Source organism: Leucoraja erinacea, chromosome 16 (genome assembly GCF_028641065.1).
Source record: "Leucoraja erinacea ecotype New England chromosome 16, Leri_hhj_1, whole genome shotgun sequence".
NCBI lineage: Eukaryota > Metazoa > Chordata > Chondrichthyes > Rajiformes > Rajidae > Leucoraja > Leucoraja erinaceus.
The window spans coordinates 44,386,548-44,406,724 of record NC_073392.1 but is presented as its reverse complement, the minus strand read 5'-3'; the positions used below and the strand labels follow the sequence as shown (position 1 = coordinate 44,406,724).

Sequence of the window (20,177 nt, the reverse complement as noted above, 5' to 3'; positions counted from 1 at the left end):
TTTCAAATGGTGCGTATTCATTAACAAAGTTTGACGTAGAAGATTTTGTAGATTCTTAATTTTCTTGTTTGCTGTTGTCAGTATTACACATTTCCCAACTTAGAATCCTGTAAAGCATTGCGATAAATACACAAATATCTTAATCGAATCCTACCCTGTGGCCATTGCTTCTACATTCCCCTTCTGTCCCTGCACGTTGAAGCACTCTCCTCCTTGCTTCTGACTGGCTGGGTAGATGGTTTATTCTCAACGTCCTGCCTTTGGGCGGCATTCACAGATGTTATAGGAGTACAATTAGGCCATTCGTCCCATCGCGTCGACTCTGCCATTCAATCATGGCTGATCTCTGCCTCCTAACCCCATTTTCCTGCCTTCTCCCCATAACCCTTGACACCATTCTAATCAAAAATTTGTCTATCTCTGCCTTAAAAATATCCGCTGACTTGGCCTCCATAGCCCTCTGTGGCAATGAGTTTTACAGATTAACTACCCTCTGACTACAGAATGGAATGCTATTTATTGTCATTCAAACCTAGGTGTGAACGAAATTACATTTACTACAGTTTTTTACATTACAAAAAAACCCAAGACCACACTTAACACAGTTTACATAAACATCCATAACAGTGAGTCTCCAACACCTCCTCACTGTGATGGAAGGCAAAGTCTTATCTCTTCCCTTTGTTCTTCTCCCGCGGTCCAACTGCAGCGTTGAGGCGAACTGGGGCTCCGATGTTAAAGCCCCCCGCTTGGTAAGATGGTAAGTCCCGTGGCCATTTAGCTACACGCCGGGTGATGTTAGGCCCCAGCTCCGTGTCCTTTAAACCCCGCGGATCAAGCAGGCCAACCAGCGGTCCAGCAGTCCAACTGCAGCGTCTAGGCGAACTGGGGCTCCGATGTTAGAGCCCCCGGTGACGATGGTAAGTCCCCGTGGCCACTAACCCGCACCGGGCGATGTTAGGCCACGCTCCGTGTCCTTTCAACCCCGCTATTCCAGCGGGAGAAGCTGCCGTTGCGGGAGTTCCGAAAAGCCGTCTCCCACCAGGGACCTGCGAGCTCCCGATGTTCCTGTCCACCGGGCCTGCAGCCGGAGCTTCCCAAGCTCCAAAGTCGGGTCGCAGCCGAGCGCCACCACAGCTCTTCCCGCTCCGGTCGGCCAGCTCCGTGATGTCCGGTCCGCAGGCTCCACGACTGGAACCCTCGGGTTAGTCCCGGATGGAGGTCGCCGCCGGCTCCTCGATGTTAGGCCCAACGACACCGGGGCCCCGTACAGGGAAAATGTCAGGTCCCCGTACAGGGAAGAGATTAAACGGTTTCCCCCACATCCCCCCCCCCCCCCCCCCTCCTCCCCCACACCATATACACAGCTAAAAAATAATAAAAACTAAGCTCAAAACATACATTTAACAAGACAAAAATAAAAAAAAGACAAACGACTGTAGTCGAGCCGCTGCCGGTTTCGCCGCCACCAATATAGAAACATAGAAACATAGACAATAGGTGCAGGAGTAAGCCATTCGGCCCTTCGAGTCTGCACCGCCATTCAATATGATCATGGCTGATCATCCAAGTTCCTCGTCATTACTTTTCTAAAAGAGCGCCCTTTAATTCTGACGCTATAACCTCTGGTCCTAGACTCTCCCACCCGTGGAAACATCCTGTACACATCCACTCTATCTATACCTTTCCTTTCATTATTGTGTAAGTTTCAATGAGGTCCCCCCTCAAGCGTCTAAACTCCAGTGAGTAGAGGTCCAGTGCTGCCAAATATGCTCATCATATGCTAACCCACTCATTCCTGGAATCAATTGATTGTCCCATTTGATTTTATTTGTTGACTTCTTCCACCTTACAACAAGTCACCTCTTGCCCACAGTTCGGCTTTAGCAGCAGTCGTGAGTACAGATGGTGGTGAGTATAGCACAGATCCTGGGGAAGAACTAGTCTTTGGTCACCAGTTTTTGATGCAATAACAAGCACTCTCTTTACACATTTGCTCTGAAGTCTTTGGAAGAGAAGTTCTATGTTTAGTTACTATAGATAGCCAGTTCTCTCTTCCATTCATTTAATGCTTGTGCCCAAAGAAACAATGTATTCCCCTGCCATATATTTTAACTCTACATGTCCTGATGAATCACTACTGTGGACTACACCCTGCTCTGAGCGACATCTCTTGTACAATCACAAATAAATATAATTTTCTCTCTAATTACAGACAATATTGTGGTTTTAGATAATTGACTGTGGTTTGAACATCCAAAAAAAGCAATGATGTATTTTCATCTTGGGACTTTGAAGTTTAAAAAAAATATTTCAAAGATTGTGATTTAAACCCAAGATGTGTTGACAGTAATGTAGCTATTTTGATGTTTGCAGTGATATGGCTTGGCTCTGAGACGTCAGGTTGTGACAAGAATTAGGTGTCAGTAGCTAAGGGAAGTTGATTCCTCTCCATATCCTCAAACCTCTAATAAATTGCACAATGAGGTGGAGTAATTCATTATGTCCGGCTGCATCTGTGGAAGAAATGGATAGGCAAAGTCTGAAGAAGGTTCCCGACCCAAATCGACATCTATCCATCCCTTCCACAGATGATATTGTACCTGCTGAATGACTCCAGCACTTTGTGCTTTATGCAAGTTCCAGCATCTGCAGTTCCTCGTGTGTCTGTCTCTATGATCGATTATTTACCGTGGGATTGGCAACTCCACTGCAAAATGTCTGCACGTGCTGCCATCTAATGTATGCTTGGAGGATGAGGCAAAACCTGTGATGTCCTTTGAGGAAACTCCACCTGTAGGGAAATTGTGGTGACAAACAGTGGCTGCTATGATGTGGGCTCGTTGAGAAACTGAGTCTTTTGACCTGTGTTAAATAGTTCTCTATTTTAAATCCTTTCTCAACTTTTAATGTGTGATTTACAGTCTTGGTCTTGCACATTTCTGTTGAAATCCTTCTGCTATTCCGCATGGAGCCCTTGCTTGTGCCCGAAAGACCTCTTCAGATTCTCCATGACTACGTTGGTTTCCATGACAATAGATGTAGATCAGTCACAGTCAGATTTCTGCTTCAGGTGAAGGACGTTATCCCCATGGCGATCGTCTCATTGAGAATCATGGAGTGATGTCTAAACCATTAAACCTGTTGCAGATGATGATATATCTTTCCAGAAAACAACCTAGTTCCGTTTCAGCAACATTGCAGACCATGAGGAATGCCGTGGAGCTCTTGAAACAGGATAACAGAGTTGTGGTATTTTACTAAAGCAACAAAAAAAATCTGAACTTTGCTTCTCTTTTGTGAAATAGCAAATCATTTAGGCAGTGTCTTTCCTAGGATCAGATCAGACAGCTGCCAAGTAGATTGTGTTTTATTCAAATACCTCAGTGATTTAAACTAAATCTTTCTTGACAATGTGGAAAACATGATGTTTTTGCATAAGCTCGTGAACCGTACCTCTAATGCCATGAGCTTGCAAACGTTTGATTTCTTGTTTGATATATTTGTGACAAACTGTTACTATATACATTTCTCTGGTATGACCCTTAACTGGTGGCTAAAGTGTTTTATAATGTATGTATTTATAGGCTATTTCTTAATGATTTAGGAGGTTGAGTAAAAAAATACTGAATATTATAATGTCGTGTATTGAACCTTCCAAAAATAATAAGCCAGCTATTTGAGTTGTTGATCTGCTGGAGAACTTCACCCAAAATATATTTTCTATTAATCCTGTTGAAAGCATTTTTATAGACTGAAGATCACAATCATGTGTTGAAGTTTGGTCTCTCTCAATACAATTTAAATCCTGATTTGTCGACAAATATCTCGAGCAAGCTAGTTAGTATCCCTAGTGAGTTATTCATTCCTCAGATCAACAATGATCTGGGTTGAATCGTGAAACTGTCGGTGATTTTTCTTCATCCAAAATTTACAACTATGATCTCAGTAAAAGGTCAGTCTCCATTTCATCATTCTCTATCAATCCAATAGCTATTTCTGGTTCTCGCACTTGTGTAGGTAAGTAGTGAAATTCTGGACAGTCATTAATGCTTTACTGTCCCCAAAGGCTGCATTGTTGCTGTCTATATGGATGCAGTTGTCACCTACACATGATCTGGTGGCAACATCAATCTTTCATTCATTATTCTCACTTTTGGGAAAAAGAAACATTGAAAAAAAATATGATGCTTATTGAACATAACCCGTTCCCTATGATGTGCTCCTCAACGCACCTACTCCCATACTCATAGCCCCCATGGGAGGTGTGGTCCAACTCAAGCCGTTCCCGAACGTAAGATTCCAACGCTCCCCTTGCCTCCTTCAGCAGTGATCTTTAAAAAAAACTCCAATTGCACTTGTCCTGCATGTTGCAAATGCAATTCGCCCTCCCCCTGCTAGTCTAGCCATTGTGACATCATCGGTTGAAGCTGGTCGGTTTGAAATTCAAGATATTTTGATTTTTTTTTAACTTTAATCAGTAATGTTGAGAAATAAAGCATAAAATGTTCAGTTAAAGTGATCTCTGCCTAGAAATGTAAAAATCTTCTGAAATTTGGCATTTTTAAAGCTTTAATCGTGTAGATGTGTCAAATATGGGATGAAATCTTCACTGAAGCTGATCACTGCCAGCAGAGTCACTGTGACATCATCAGTTGAAGCTGGTGGTTTTAATTTCAAAATCTTTTGACTTTTTTTAGACTTTTAATCAGTAATGAGTCGAGAAATAAAGCATAAAATGTTCAGATAAGGTGGTCCCAGCCTCGAGGGGAAATATGTCAATCGTAATATGTAAAAATGTTATTGTTACCGCGTAGTGTTTTTATGAAGATGTAAAGACAAGCACACGCACACGCACACACGAACAGAATTTTAATAAGTATATGATGATGGCTTAAATTTAAATTGATATTTTGGATTTTAATGTAGATGTCTTGATTGTTATTAACCTTTCTGTAATTTGATTAAAAAGTTAAATAAAGAGTTTGTTTACTTCCTGCTTTGGAGAATTCTGTTTGCGAGGCATCTCCTGTGCAGGTTTGTGATCTTTGCCTGCACAAAACCTTGATGCACTGTCTCAAACACAAATATCCCTTTTCCTTCCACAGATGCTGTTCAACTTGCCAAGTTCATCCAGCAGTTTTTGTTTTAACCCAAACCCTTCCACGGTTCCATTAGCAGGGCTGGTGTCAAGCCCTTTGCATGCGCATTCAGGCCATTGAAAGTGTTCAGTGTATGTAACAGTTGTGGAATTTCAGAGGTTAGTCTCCCAATTTTGGTTCTTACTGCAAAGATATCCTACAAGTCACATTTTGTAAAATACATTTTATTCTTTTGCCTATTGTGCCACACAAAAACATTACATTTTGAAATTAATTTGTGACTTTTTCCCCTTAAATTGCAAATTTCAAATTGTACAACAGAGTGCTGGCAGAACTCATTGGATCAGGCAGCATCTGGGGTACAAATGGATAGGTGACCTGAAACAAGGTCTGTCTAATCTTTCCACAGATGCTTCCTTAACCAGCTCAGTTCCTCCAGCACTTTGTTGTACAATTTGATAATTCCAATTTAAGGGGAAGTGTGCTTTAAAGTCACAAAAATATATTAATTTCTTAATGTAATTCTTTGGAGTAGCACAATTTCTTGTTTGAGGGTGGTGAATCTGTGGAATCCATTACCAGAGAAGGCTGTGGAGGTCAAGTTAAAGATATTTTTAAAGTGGAGATTGATAGATTCTTGATCTTCTTGCGTTTGAGGCAGCAGAAATCTGCATCTGGATGATGCCATCTGGTTCGACATCCGTAGGTGCCCGCCCTAAAAAGGGCGCATGCTCCAGCTTGGCGCCAAGCTGCAGCGCTGCTGCGGGCTCTGTTTGTTGTTGTTCGCCTGACTGAGGTCAGTTGACAGGGCTCACCATGGGGAGGTCAACAACATTCTTGATAAGTATGGGTGTCAGGGTTATGGGGGGGAAGGCAAGAGTTGGGAGGGAAAGATGGCAAGAACAGATTTTACCACTAACTCTTGCTGAATCAATTATCACATTAATTCCAAAAAAAGATAAAAATCTCGAGGAGCCAGGATTCTATAGGGCAATAGCCCTTTTAAATACTGATCAGAAGATACTAGCTAAGACTTTGGCTCGTAGATTAAGCTTAGTTATCGATAAATTAATACACCCAGATCCAATTGGGTTTATACCTAAACGACACTTGTTTTATAATTTGAGATGTTTGTTTAACATAATATATTCACAGAGAATGCCAAACGAAGACCTAATAATTATTTCACTGGATGCAGAAAAGGCTTTCGACCAAGTGGAATGGTCCTATCTTTTTACAGTGTTGGAAAAATTCCAATTGGGAGAAAACTTAACTTTATGGGTGATGCTTTTATACACTAACCCGACAGCTAGAATATTGACAAATCAAATGCTTTCACCTAAATGTTATTTATCTAGGGGCAACAGACAAGGATGTTATTTGCTTTTTCCACAGAACCTCTTGCCGAGAGTATCGGGTCCCATCCAGGCATTTATGGATATAATATTAAATATACCTCCAATAAAATTTCGTTATATGCAGACAATGTACTTCTATACATTACTAACCCCCAAGTTAGTATTCCAAATGTATTAAACATGAAAGAACAATTTGGTTCCTTTTCTGGATACAGAATTAATTGGAATAAAAGTGAAAGCGTACCAATAAAAGAACAAGACCCTTCTCAACTCCAACAGTTTCCTTTCAGAATTGTTACTGAAAAGTGGAATTTACGTGACTAGAAAATACTCTCTTTGTTTAAAACAAACTTCCCTCCATTAATTACTAAACTGTATGACTACATCCAATTTTGGAAAACACTTCCTATTTCCCGTCTTGGTAGATTAAATGCCATAAAGATGACCTTCCTTCCGCAACTTTTATTTTTATTCCAATCAATACCGATATATCTCCCTAAAAGCTTTAAAAAAAATTGACTATTGTTACTAACTTTATTTGGGACTACAAAACCCACTGATACATGTCAACATGTAAATTGGACGATACATGTCAACATGTAAATTGGTTAAAAATGGAGAGGGAGGATTGTTTGCCTTTTAGTATAGACTTGATTCTCCTATCTCCAATACATTTGAATAAGTCAACGTACGAGCAAAACCCGATAATACAAAGTACTAACCGTATCTGGAAACAGCTGAAACTCAGTCTTAAATTGAGAAACATGTCTCTCCTTCTTCCTATTGCAAACAATCCCTCGTTTAAACCGTCTAGATGTGGTGTTTGCGCAATAGAAGAATCTGAGAATCAATACTGTGGGAGATCTCTATAAGAAGGGGACACTCTCCTCTTTTCAAGAACTGCAGGAGAAATATGATTTGAATGCCAATAATTTTTTCAGATATCTCCAACTTCGAGATTACGTGAAAACATATACACAAGATGGGTCCTGATATATTAGATGACTGTTTGAATAGACATGCCGATACAAGCAAGTTGACATCTTACATTTATAATACCCTTCTAAATATTGACACTCCTCCTTCTGAGATTTATAGACAAGCATGGGAGGACAAGCTGGGTCAACCCATTTCGAAAGATATATGGGATGAAAGCCTACTATACATCCATGACTTGCCTGATACAATTTAAAGTATTGCATAGGTTATACTACTGAAAGACCAAATTGAACAAGATCTTCCCCAACTGTTTCTCCTCTTTGTGATAATAGTCACTTTCAAGACGCCACCCTAACTCACACTTTTGTTTCCTGTATAAAAATCCAAAACTTCTGGACAGAAATATTTAATATTATTTCTAAAATACTTAAAACTCCATTGGAGCCAGATCCAAAATTAATATTAGGAATGTCAGAGGGCTGCGTTAATCTAACGATATTTCAAAGAAGCTTCCTTGACTACGATTTAGTAACCGCGAAAAAACTTATACTTAAATTCTGGAAAAATATAACGGTCCCCACAGTGAAGATGTGGATCACCAAAATGACCGAGACACTTCATCTAGAAAAAATAATGTTGAAGGTTACACAAAAAAGCTGGAGAAACTCAGCGGGTGCAGCAGCATCTATGGAGCGAAGGAAATAGGCAACGTTTCGGGCCGAAACCCTCCTTTGCTCCATAGATGCTGCTGCACCCGCTGAGTTTCTCCAGCTTTTTTGTGTAACCTTCGATTCTCCAGCATCTGCAGTTCCTTCTTAAACACAAAATAATGTTGATCTTGACTGACAAACCAGATCAATTTTCAAAAATATGGTCTCCCTTTATTGAATTTCTTCAACAACATAATGGTTGAACACAAACTCAAAACGGATGGTAGGGCTGGGTGAGCGGGTAGTTGGATATATCTCCGCTTCTATTTCACCTTTTCTAGTTCTGTTTTTTTTCCTTGCTTTTTTACTCTTCTTTCCTTTCTTCTTTCCTATCTAGTTAATAGTTTATAAAATGTTAAAACTGAAGCTGTACGGAAATTATATAACTGCTATGTCCATCATTTTTTTTGTACAGTTGCGTCTAACAAAATAAAATGTTTAAAAAGAACGGCAGAGTAGACTTACATAGAAACATAGAAATTAGGTGCAGGAGTAGGCCATTCGGCCCTTCGAGCCTGCACCGCCATTCAATATGATCATGGCTGATCATCCAACTCAGTATCCCGTACCTGCCTTCTCTCCATACCCCCTGATCCCCTTAGCCACAAGGGCCACATCTAACTCCCTCTTAAATATAGCCAATGAACTGGCCTCGACTACCCTCTGCGGCAGAGAGTGCCAGAGACTCACCACTCTCTGTGTGAAAAAAGTTCTTCTCATCGCGGTTTTAAAGGATTTCCCCCTTATCCTTAAGCTGTGACCCCTTGTCCTGGACTTCCCCAACATCGGGAGTAATCTTCCTGCATCTAGCCAGTCCAACCCCTTAAGAATTTTGTAAGTTTCTATAAGATCCCCTCTCAATCTCCTAAATTCTAGAGAGTATAAACCAAGTCTATCCAGTCTTTCTTCATAAGACAGTCCTGACATCCCAGGAATCAGTCTGGTGAACCTTCTCTGCACTCCCTCTATGGCAATAATGTCCTTCCTCAGATTTGGAGACCAAAACTGTACGCAATACTCCAGGTGTGGTCTCACCAAGACCCTGTACAACTGCAGTAGAACCTCCCTGCTCCTATACTCAAATCCTTTTGCTATGAAAGCTAACATACCATTCGCTTTCTTCACTGCCTGCTGCACCTGCATGCCTACTTTCAATGACTGGTGTACCATGACACCCAGGTCTCGCTGCATCTCCCCTTTTCCTAGTCGGCCACCAAGTAGACTTGATGGGCCAAATGGCCTAATTCTACTCCTACAACTTGTGACCTCCAGCACTTGGTGTTTTGCTCAAGATTCCAGCATTTGCCGTCTCTTGGGTCATCGAATTTGTATAATTCACTGTAACATTTAAGCTGTCGTCCTCTCCTGGAATACTGCCACCCAGTGGCCCATTCTAATTAGTGCAGGACTTCACTATAGTGACCAAAATTGCATTTATTACACATTCATCATATCTGAAGTTTCATCGAAAAATAACTAAACTGACCCCAGCTCCAACTTGGGGCTCTGGCACTAGGCAACAACCCTTATTAATCATCCCTGTTCAGGCCTGACAAATAAAATATTCATGCAGGCAGTTAAATATTAATAAAAATTCATTTATTTTCATTTCACTTGATCCAGTATAAACATGATATACAAAAGGACCCCTGTTGTGTGTGTGTGTGTGTGTGTGTGTTGGAGTGGTGGTGATGGAGCCCAGTAAAACCTGATGTCAACAGCCTTTTCCCATCTAGTGCACATCAAGGAGCAAGAATGAGCTTCTTGCTCCTAGATCAATACAAATGATTCTCTCCACCTGCTCACCATGTAGCCTGTCCAACTCCATTTAAACATACATTCCAACTTTTGAAGTACAGGATTCAAAAGTAGGCTGAAGAACAGGAATTTACAATAGGCATTTATTAGTAGGATAAAGGCACACTGCAGTTATAGATCTGAAACAAAACCTTGAATTACAAAGTGGGCACTAAGTTTGGCAAGCAGAAATAGAGAGACGTATTTTGGTAAATATCCCCCCTCCACCTGAGGGTTTGAAAGGATCTCTACTTGATTCCGTTGTAGCTTTAGACTTTATTTTGTGCCAGACCGGCTGAGCAGTTCCACTATTGTTTGCAGTTAATGTCGTCTTCAACGCACTTTTAAAATGTCAAAAGGAAATGAAAATCCAATCGTCTCGTGATTACTTTGAACAACGTGAAACAAACAAGTAGTGAAGATGGCAATGTCCTTTTGGCACGTCGGAACATGTAAACAGTGTTACTTTTAACCATTAGTACAAAATGTAAAAATAAATTTTCAATCTTTCTAGAGTCTCCTGACTACTGCATAAACCCATGGAGTGTGGTGAGTCTGTCATGCACAGGGGCTTGGTGTGTCTGGCAAAGGGTTCGCACACCTGGATCAACGATTTGTTCAACTGCCCCATGACAGCTCCCAAGCTCCTCCTCAAAGCGTTCCATTTATTTGGAGCTTATGGTTTCCCCACCTGTAGCATCCTTGCAAAGCCGCCGCATTTATTGAGCTGAGAGTAAAAAGCAGTGAGGTCCAACTTCAGTCGTGTAGAATCTTCTGCGTATATGAATATGATTCATATTCATCATCGTCCTGCATTTAAATAAAATACTTCTTTAGAAAAGCAAATAGGATAATGATGGCATGAAGAGTTCAGTTCTATTTCCGCACCATATTAGCTGTACTCGTGCACGTAATGCCAATTGTTTCTTTGCTGTGACTTGTCGAGAGCTTCAGTGCTAAAGTAACAAATTGCAAATATAAGAAGCACAAATGTGTACTCTAGTCAGGATCTGATTTAATTGGTGATTGTAAGGAGGCTCCGAGTGAATCTCAAGGGTATTTAATTGTCATATGTATTGATATAACCAAAGAATTAATTTGTTACAGCAGGAGTAAATGAACATGCTTGACTAGAGTCCCTAGTGGGAGAGTCAAGGACCAGAGGCCATAGCCTGAGAATAAAAGGATGTACCTTCAGAAAGGAGATGAGGAGGAATTTCTTTAATCACAGGGTGGTGAATCTGTGGAATTCATTGCCGCAGTGGAGGCCAAGTCAATGGATATTTTTAAGGTGGAGATTGATAGATTCTTGATTAATATGGGTGTTATGGGGAAAAGGCAGGAGAATGGGATTGAGAGGGAGAGATAGATCAGCCTTGATTGTATGGCAGAGTGGACGATGGGCTGAATGGCCTTATTCTGTTCTTGTAAGTTAAGGATTTATAAATGATACTCCTGTAATGTCTACCACCTTGAAACACGGCCCTGTTTAGAACCGCCTTGCTATCAGACCCTTGCAGAGCTCCTTGATCTAATACTCATCGGGAAAGCTATCTGGATGAGAATTTCATGGGTTAGGATTTTTTAGATTAATGTCTTGTAAACGTTCCTTACCTCAAAAGGCTCAGCCGTATTATCTGAAGCTGACCCATATGCACCATACAGTGGGTTTGGTACTGAGACCAAAGCAGGGTTGCCCTCTGGTTTAAGGCCCACATTATCGTCATCATCGGCCTAGTGTAGAACATAGAACAGTACAGCATGAATTGGACCCTTCAGCACACAATGTCTGTGCCAAACATGATGCCAAGACCAACTCCTATGTGCCTGTACCTTCATTTCCTGCATATGCCTATTCAGAAGTCTATTAAATGCCACTATTGTATCTACCTCTTACCACCCCCCCCCCCCCCCTCCAGCAGCACATTCCAGGCACACACTCTATGTGGCTTAAAAAAAACAACCCGCATATCTCCTTTAAACTTTGCTTCTCTCACTTTAAACCTATGCACTGACTGTTTACTCTATCTATGCCTCTTATAATTTTATATAATTCTATCCGATCTCTCCCGCAAGCTCAGGTGTCCCTGAGAAAACAATCCAAGTTTGTCCAACATCTCCCTGTAGCTAATAATGGAAACAAATTAAAGCTAAAAAGTTTTTTCTTAATGCAGTCTGTCATTGAGGGGACTCCAAATGTCCCAACCTCGTGTTCATGAAGGTATCCGGCAATTGAAAAATCCATTAGTATGTTTCAGACTCCAAAGTAAACTACTTGTGACACTGCCCTGTGTCCAACTAGGAGTGTTGACACTCGCTCTTAGACAAGCCTAAACATTTGTACACTGTATCAGCAAAGACAAGGTCCTGGAATCTACTAATAGAGGCTGCAAAGTTGTTTACAACACTGTAACTCAACAGGTCATAATAGTACAGATTTTATTTCTGGCTATAATCTCTTGCTGAATCACCTTTAAACAGGATTCAACTAAATGACTTTCATGGGAAATGCTTGAAATGGCGTGACCCCAAGCCAGATAGTCGGGTTTTGCTGAAACTGTTATTGCATATCAAGGAATGATACGGATCCCAGATTTACAAAGCATCCATGCAGACTGTTATGTTACAGGTCCACCACCGATTTTCTGGCAACTTGTGGTCCGCCAGCTTCTTTAATCCAGACAAAATGACTGCAATTTAAATTCCACCCTGGAAATGTGGCGCCCAGGCAGGATGAGGCGGCCGATATCCACCCCTTCCTGACATCCGCGCCCGTTCGGCAGCTCGACATTGGTGGCTGTGGCCGGGGCTCTGGAACTCCGGAGCCAACGGCACCATTCCCATAGCCGACTTCCGCGACTGATCGGCGGGTCAAAATTGCCGGCTGCGGTCAGGACTCAGGAATTCCAGCCCGGCCGGAGGTGGCAAAACCGTCCACATAGCTGACTTTGTCCAAGGCCGTGACCTCTATTGGTCTGGCAAAATGGATAATGCAACAAGGTTCTGGAGCCAACAGTGCTGGAAAAACCAGTGGTAGACCTGTGGTAGTGTTAAGGTTTGTGATAAAATTAGTAATCACGTGATAAAATCCTCATTTCGCCAGGTGGGTGTGGCAGTAAACTCTGTCATATACACACTATAGGTCCACTCTATCCCCACACACAGAGGTAATGTTCAATCAGATATATTTATACCCCAATAATCAGCAATACTTTATCTTACAGGGAGCATTGTACAGCCTCTTGCCTGTTAAGATTGACAGGTTATTCTGAGAAAAGAAAGGTTAGCCCACATATGGTTATGCTATGTTATATGATGTTATATGTTTATATGTTATATGAAGGTTATATGTTATATGGATATGGTTATGCTACTGAAGCTATTTTTCTGCAGATCAAGCATTTGGTTTTTTGACCTTGTTGATCTATTGTTTGTACATTGCAATCAGTAGAGCAGAGGGAAAGAACCGTTGTCTGAACATTCTTCTGATGTTTATATCTTAAAAGTAGGTATGTTGCAAAGCCTACGTGAAGCGTCGTTGAAAATCTGCCCCAGCCCGTGTGTGTGATTTTGGCGCTGTTTAGAGGGGGCGGGTTTAAAACGCGATTTTTACTACGCTGTTGCAATCGAAAATGTTCAGCCTAGTAAATCATTAACGAAAAATCGCTGAAAGATCCCGTCGCAAAAGGTAATATTAGTTTTTATGGCCTTGTATAATAGTTATAGTAGTTTAAAAATCACTCTCTAAACCCGCGACCTCTCGCAGCCCCAGGGTTTTATAAAGCAAACAATTAAAGGTATGTACCTTATTTTTACATTAAAAAGGGCTTCTTTAGAACCCTTTATACAAAGTTTACTATTGCGAGTAGCTCATTTTGGCCCCATTATATCCCGCAGTATTTTTCTGGGCATTTGAGGCACAAATCTACCGCAATGTGAACGTTCTAAACCAGCGCGTTCACAGGAACCCACTAGAAAGCTGATTTACAGCAATTGAACACTAAATTCCTTCCATTTGGCCTATAAATGAATGTAAATGAGATTTCAAAATCATGTTTTATTGAGAATTATTTATGAATATTATTTGGACACTTGGGCTATTTAAAAATGTTAATCATTTATTAAGAAATGGATAGATGTTTAGATCTAGTAATTGAAGTTTGAAATTAGCTACAAGTGGGTAACTAACTAATTATATGTTTTAATTTCAGGTCATCCAAGTAAGAATATTTTATATTTGTTTCAGAATGGTTCAATCTACGATAACTGAAAATTTCATTCAGTTCTCTTAATTTTTAAGAAGGTTATGGGTTTTTGACTGTCCACGATCACAGCTTTTTTGTTATGTCCATAGAAAATCAATAGGAAACAAGATGCTAATTTCAGAGTATGAAAATGGCCATAACTTTTTAAATACTTAAGATATGAAAGTGAATTAGGTGTCAAATTAAACTTCTGTTTATGCTTTATCTGATGGGATAAATTACAGACTTGATTTTTTAAATCTCAAAATTTTGTAACATTGCTATTAAAAGGAAACATTCATGAGGTTGTGCTGTTATCTCGCTAGTGTTATGGAAGAATGGCGAAAACATCATTGTTAGCCTTGCTAGTGTAATAGGTGGAGGCATTTCTTTATTGCTTCTAATTCCTAATACAGCTGAATCCATTTTGTAACTTTTAAATCTTTAAACTTTCATAGTAGAATTGTGATTCTATTCAACGACTAGAGACTAATGCAAAGCGTAACATCCAACTGAAAGCAGCGTACCTTGAAGTATTGAAAGCGGAACCCCTCGTTCCTGCGACGAAACCAAGCCATAAGGCCAGCGACAACAACACCAATCAAACAGAGCAGACCGAGCACTGCGCCAAGGGCAATGTGAGACGATTTTGACGATGCTGCAAGCTAATGAAACAAGTGGGGTTAGTGATTAAACATAGAAACATAGAAATTAGGTGCAGGAGTAGGCCATTCGGCCCTTCGAGCCTGCACCGCCATTCAATATGAACATGGCTGATCATCCAACTCAGTATCCTGTACCTGCCTTCTCTCCATACCCCCTGATCACTTTAGCCACAAGGGCCACATCTAACTCCCTCTTAAATATAGCCAATGAACTGGCCTCAACTACCCTCTGTGGCAGAGAGTTCCAGAGATTCACCACTCTCTGTGTGAAAAATGTTTTTCTCATCTCGGTCCCTAAAAGATTTCCCCTTTATCCTTAAACTGTGACCCCTTGTCCTGGACTTCCCCCACATCGGGAACAATCTTCCTGCATCTAGCCTGTCCAACCCCTTAAGAATTTTGTAAGTTTCTATAAGATCCCCCCTCAATCTTCTAAATTCTAGCATGTACAAGCCGAGTCTTTCCAGTCTTTCTTCATTTGAAAGTCCTGCCATCCCAGGAATCAGACTGGTGAACCTTCTCTGTACTGCCTCTATGGCAAGAATGTCTTTCCTCAGATTAGGAGACCAAAACTCCAGGTGTGGTCTCACCAAGACCCTGTACAACTGCAGTAGAACCTCCCTGCTCCTATACTCAAATCCTTTTGCTATGAATGCTAACATACCGTTTGCTTTCTTCACTGCCTGCTGCACCTGCATGCCTACTTTCAGTGACTGGTGTACCATGACACCCAGGTCTCGTTGCATCTCCCCTTTTCCTATGATTTAACAATGATCCCTGCATCTATGCAATTATTATTGGATAATACTGAAATGTCTTTCCTCTACAGAGATGCGACTTTTCTGCATCGTATCTCAGTCCGCACTGCGATGCTACTAACATCGTGGAGCTGGCGGTCCCTTTGCTGGGGATCGACGTCGGTTGCTTCAACGGCGGGAACCTGCGGACTTAACATTGTGGAGCTCGCGGTCCCTTGGTTAGGCACCGACTACGGGAGCTCCAACCGCAGGAGTTTCGACTGCCCCAATCGAGGGAGCTTCGATCCTCCCAACTGAGGATGGTTCGACCGCCCCGAGACACAGGTTCAATGGGAAATTCTTCAATCTACAGCAACTACATTCCATAAACAAGGTCTCTTAAACTTGTGCAGGCCAGTTCACATATGAACAAGATACTCGAGTTTGCATGGACGTTGAACTCTCCGCTATTGTGGATACTTTCACTACAATGTACAGGAAGATGGGTCTTACATTTAGCATCTGAACACAAAGTATGTTTAATAAATAGGCCGTTTGTGTGACAGTGCCAGAGACAAAGGTTCAATCCTGACCTCGGATGCTGCCTGTGTGGAATTTGCACGCCCTCCCTACAACCTTGTGGACTTCCTCCAGCGCTCTGGTTCTCTCACTTCTCAACGATTTGAGGGTTTGTTGGTTAATTGGCCAATGTAAATTTTCTCAAGTATGTCGGGAGCGGATGAGAAAGTGGGGCAGCGTAGAACTAGAAACAAGGATCTACAGGTACTGGTTTAGTAAGAAGGGACACAAAGTGTTGGAGTAACTCTGTGGGTCAGGCAGCATCTCTGGCGAACATGGATAGGTGACGCTTCAGGTCTGTCCTGAAGAAGGGTCCCGACCTGAAATGTCACCTATCTGCTCCACAGAGATGTTGTTTAACCTGCTGAGTTACTCCAGCACTTTGTGTCTTTTTAAAAAAGAACTGGGGTGAATGAGTGAATGCTTGATGTTTGGCATGGTCTCGGTGGGCCATAGAGCCTGTTTCCAGGCTGGATCTTTCAACCAATTGACCAAAAGCATCAAATCATCAGCAAAAGCAGGATAACCTTCCCCAAAACCAGAGAAGCATTTGGATCTGGCATCAACTGTGAGCGGGAATCTTATGCCCTGATGCCTATCACCCAGAAAAAATCTGAATGCAATTAGACCAGTTGGGTTTAATGCAGATACCTTTCACCTTCTTTAAGTACCAGAGTCACATTTCGCGCTGTAATTGCCGTGATACACTTACCGGACTTGGAACTGTTAGAGGTCCTGTTATGGCGTGGATAATTCCATTGGTGGCAATGATATCCCATTTCAAAATAAGAATGCCATTCACCAACTTTGAGTCCTATCATCATAAAAATCAAAGATACACAAAAATGTTGGAGAAACTCAGCAGGTGCAGCAGCATCTATGGAGCGAAGGAACTAGGCGACGTTTCGGGCCGAAACCCTTCTTCAGACTGATGGGGGGTGGGGGGGGAGAAGGAAGGAAAAAGGGAGGAGGAGGAGCCCGAGGGCAGGGGGGATGGGAGGAGACAGCTCGAGGGTTAAGGAAGGGGAGGAGACAGCAAGGGCTAGCAAAATTGGGAGAATTCAACGTTCATGCCATCCGGACGCAAGCTACCCAGGCGGAATATGAGGTGCTGTTCCTCCAATTTCCGGTGTTGCTCACTCTGGCAATGGAGGAGACCCAGGACAGAGAGGTCGGATTGGGAATGGGAGGGGGAGTTGAAGTGCTGAGCCACGGGGAGTTCAGGTAGGTTATTGCGGACTGAGCGGAGGTGTTCGGCGAAACGATCGCCCAACCTCCGCTTAGTCTCCCCGATGTAAATCAGCTGACATCTAGAGCAGCGGATGCAGTAGATGAGGTTGGAGGAGATACAGGTGAACCTTTGTCGCACTTGGAACAAGGCTTGGGTCCTTGAATGGAGTCGAGGGGGGAGGTGAAGGGACAGGTGTTGCATTTCTTGCGGTTGCAACGGAAAGTGCCCGGGGAGGGGGTGGTACGGGAGGGAAGGGAAGAGAAGAATTGACAAGGGAGTTGCGGAGGGAGCGGTCTTTGCGGAAGGCAGACATGGGGGGAGATGGGAAGATGTGGCGAGTGGTGGGGTCACGTTAGAAGTGGCGGAAATGGCAGAGGATTATGTGTTGTATTTGCCGGCTGGTGGGGTGAAAGGTGAGGACCAGGGGGACTCTGCCCTTGATGCGAGTGCGGGGATGGGGAGAGAGAGCAGTGTTGCGGGGTATGGATGAGACCCTGGTGCGAGCCTCATCTATGGTGGCGGAGGGGAATCCCCGTTCCCTGAAGAACGAGGACATTTCCGATGCCCTGGTATGGAATGTCTCATCCTGGGAACAGATGCGGCGTAGGCGGAGGAATTGGGAGTAGGGGATGGAGTCTTTACATGGGGCAGGGTGGGAAGACGTGTAGTCCATATAGCCATGTGAGTCAGTTGGTTTGTAGTGTATGTACATATACATCATAAAACATCATAAAAATCAAGTTAGTTTGAGTAAGACTCTGAATCCAATTTAAACTATGAAACATCTAAATTGTGCTATACACTTCTGCCCCGGTCTAAATTTAGAGGGATTTGTTGAAAGTTTAAAATAAAATTTTAATAAAGTTTTGACTTTGTCATTTTAAAAAAAATGGTTATATAAATTTTCTGTTTTAAATTGCTGTATTTATTCTTAAGAAACTAGATAATAATAATAATAATAATAATGCATTTTATTTATGGGCGCCTTTCAGAACACTCAATGACACCTTACAGTCAAAACAAGCAAACCACAACTATACAAATACAGCAATAATACATAATTTGGAGAATGAGCAGTGGCAGCTAGTCACGCCCAAAGATCCTGTGGTGGAGCTGCTATAAGATCTTTGGTCGCGCCAGCGTTCACTCTCACTTCCGGTTTAATATCTGGATTGAAATAACTATGCTCTTTAGCCCAGCTGGGCAACCACTCCACTTCATCAGACTATTAAACCAGTCTTAATTGACTTTGAACATGGTTATGTTTGCATGTGCATGTGAGAGATATAACCACAACTCCCCCATCAACACTGAACCTCACTTGATTTGATTTGGAAATATTTTCCTGATGAAAAACACTTTTTTTATATAGGAGGGTCAATAACAACTGCATGCTACTTTTAATTTAGCTGTTTATAGAGACATAAGGGTGACCATTTCTTACAAAGGAGCAAGATTATGCTGATATTGAGCAGCATCTGCTCTCTAGAAAAACCCAATGCCCATCAGTCCCTTCTCCAGTTCCGATGAAGGGTCTTCAAATTGAAATGTTATATGTTTCTCATTCCTGACCTGCTGTTACTGCAGAATTCTACTTATTTGCTGCACAATAAGCCACAAGATGTGGACAGAGATATTGTGTAGTTGCTTTGATTAAAAAGCATCTATGCTCCACACAGCTACAAAGATTCTCAGAACATTTATAATTAGAAAACAGTGTTATTTATGAATGTATTTCTCCTCGAACTAGGTTTAGCGAAGTTTGTTTATGTTTACAACAGGTTTGCATTTTAACAGACCATCTCCATAGTGTAACTTACCTCAAGGACAGTGTTATTTACAGGTGATACTCCAATGTGAAGATCATATCCTAATCTGGATGGAACAAGTGTATTGTTACTCAACTCATCGTAGAAAAGGAAGGTACTGTTCCTGGTGACATGGTTTTCAAGATCACTCCACGTTAAGGCCTGGACACAATAAGAAATCAGTAAAGGTGAATCCTGCATGAAACATTCAGCAATCACAATGAGCTACTATGACCAGACTGGTACAGAAGGGTGTTGGTCAATGCCCATCTCCACATATACTACCCGACATAACATCACAATGCCGTGCTTGAATTTAAAATAATTAAATTAAAATAAGGGCACTATTTGCCTGTTTGAGCATAAAGGATCTCTTTACGATGGCATGGTGCTACAGCGGTAGAGTTTCTGCCTAATAACGCTAGAGACCCAAGCTCGACCCTGACTACAGGTGCTGTCTCTACGGAATTTGTACGTCTCCCTGTGACCGCGTAGGTTTTTCATCGGGCGCTCCGGTTTCCACCCTGGTATGTCGGTTAATTGGCTTCGGTAAATTTGTATATTGTTCCTAGTGCATAGGATAGTGTTAGTCTATGCGGTCATCGCTGGTTGGCGCGGACACGGTGGGCCGAAGGTTTTGTTTCCTCGCTGTATCACTAAAGTTCAGGATTGAAAGAAAACCAGCGAATGTTCCTAATTGTTTGCAATCTCATTGCAGTTTTTGGATTGGTAATTTGTGCAAGGATTCTATAACAAAGATGTAATTGCCATTCAATGGGGTTTATAAATCTATCTCCTCCGATTCACCAACATACCTTCCACAGCATTGCAGTGGTAGAGATTCATCCTTTGGGCTTCTTTCCTCATCTAAACATCTCACCCCTTGTTGAGATTGTGACTGGTTCTAGATCCCATCAGGAAGGGGAATCATCTTGAGCAATAAACGGAGGGATGCAGAGGAGATCCATCTGGAGAAAATCTATTTCTACATTCTTAAGAATACACGT

General features: G+C 41.9%; 1 protein-coding gene across 1 annotated transcript in view; it reads right to left on the bottom strand.

Annotated features, from left to right (window-relative positions):
* Nucleotides 1-9,686: 9,686 nt before the first annotated feature.
* Nucleotides 9,687-20,177, bottom strand: part of stab1 (stabilin 1) — a 259,880-nt gene continuing 249,389 nt past the window's right edge. Inside the window, exons 65-69 of the mRNA XM_055647479.1 lie at nucleotides 19,183-19,332; nucleotides 16,844-16,945; nucleotides 14,678-14,815; nucleotides 11,521-11,640; nucleotides 9,687-10,716 (exon numbers count right to left, since the gene is read on the bottom strand). Coding sequence (XP_055503454.1) covers nucleotides 10,663-10,716; nucleotides 11,521-11,640; nucleotides 14,678-14,815; nucleotides 16,844-16,945; nucleotides 19,183-19,332 — 564 coding nt within the window. The 3' untranslated portion in view covers nucleotides 9,687-10,662. The remainder of the gene's footprint in view (nucleotides 10,717-11,520; nucleotides 11,641-14,677; nucleotides 14,816-16,843; nucleotides 16,946-19,182; nucleotides 19,333-20,177) is intronic.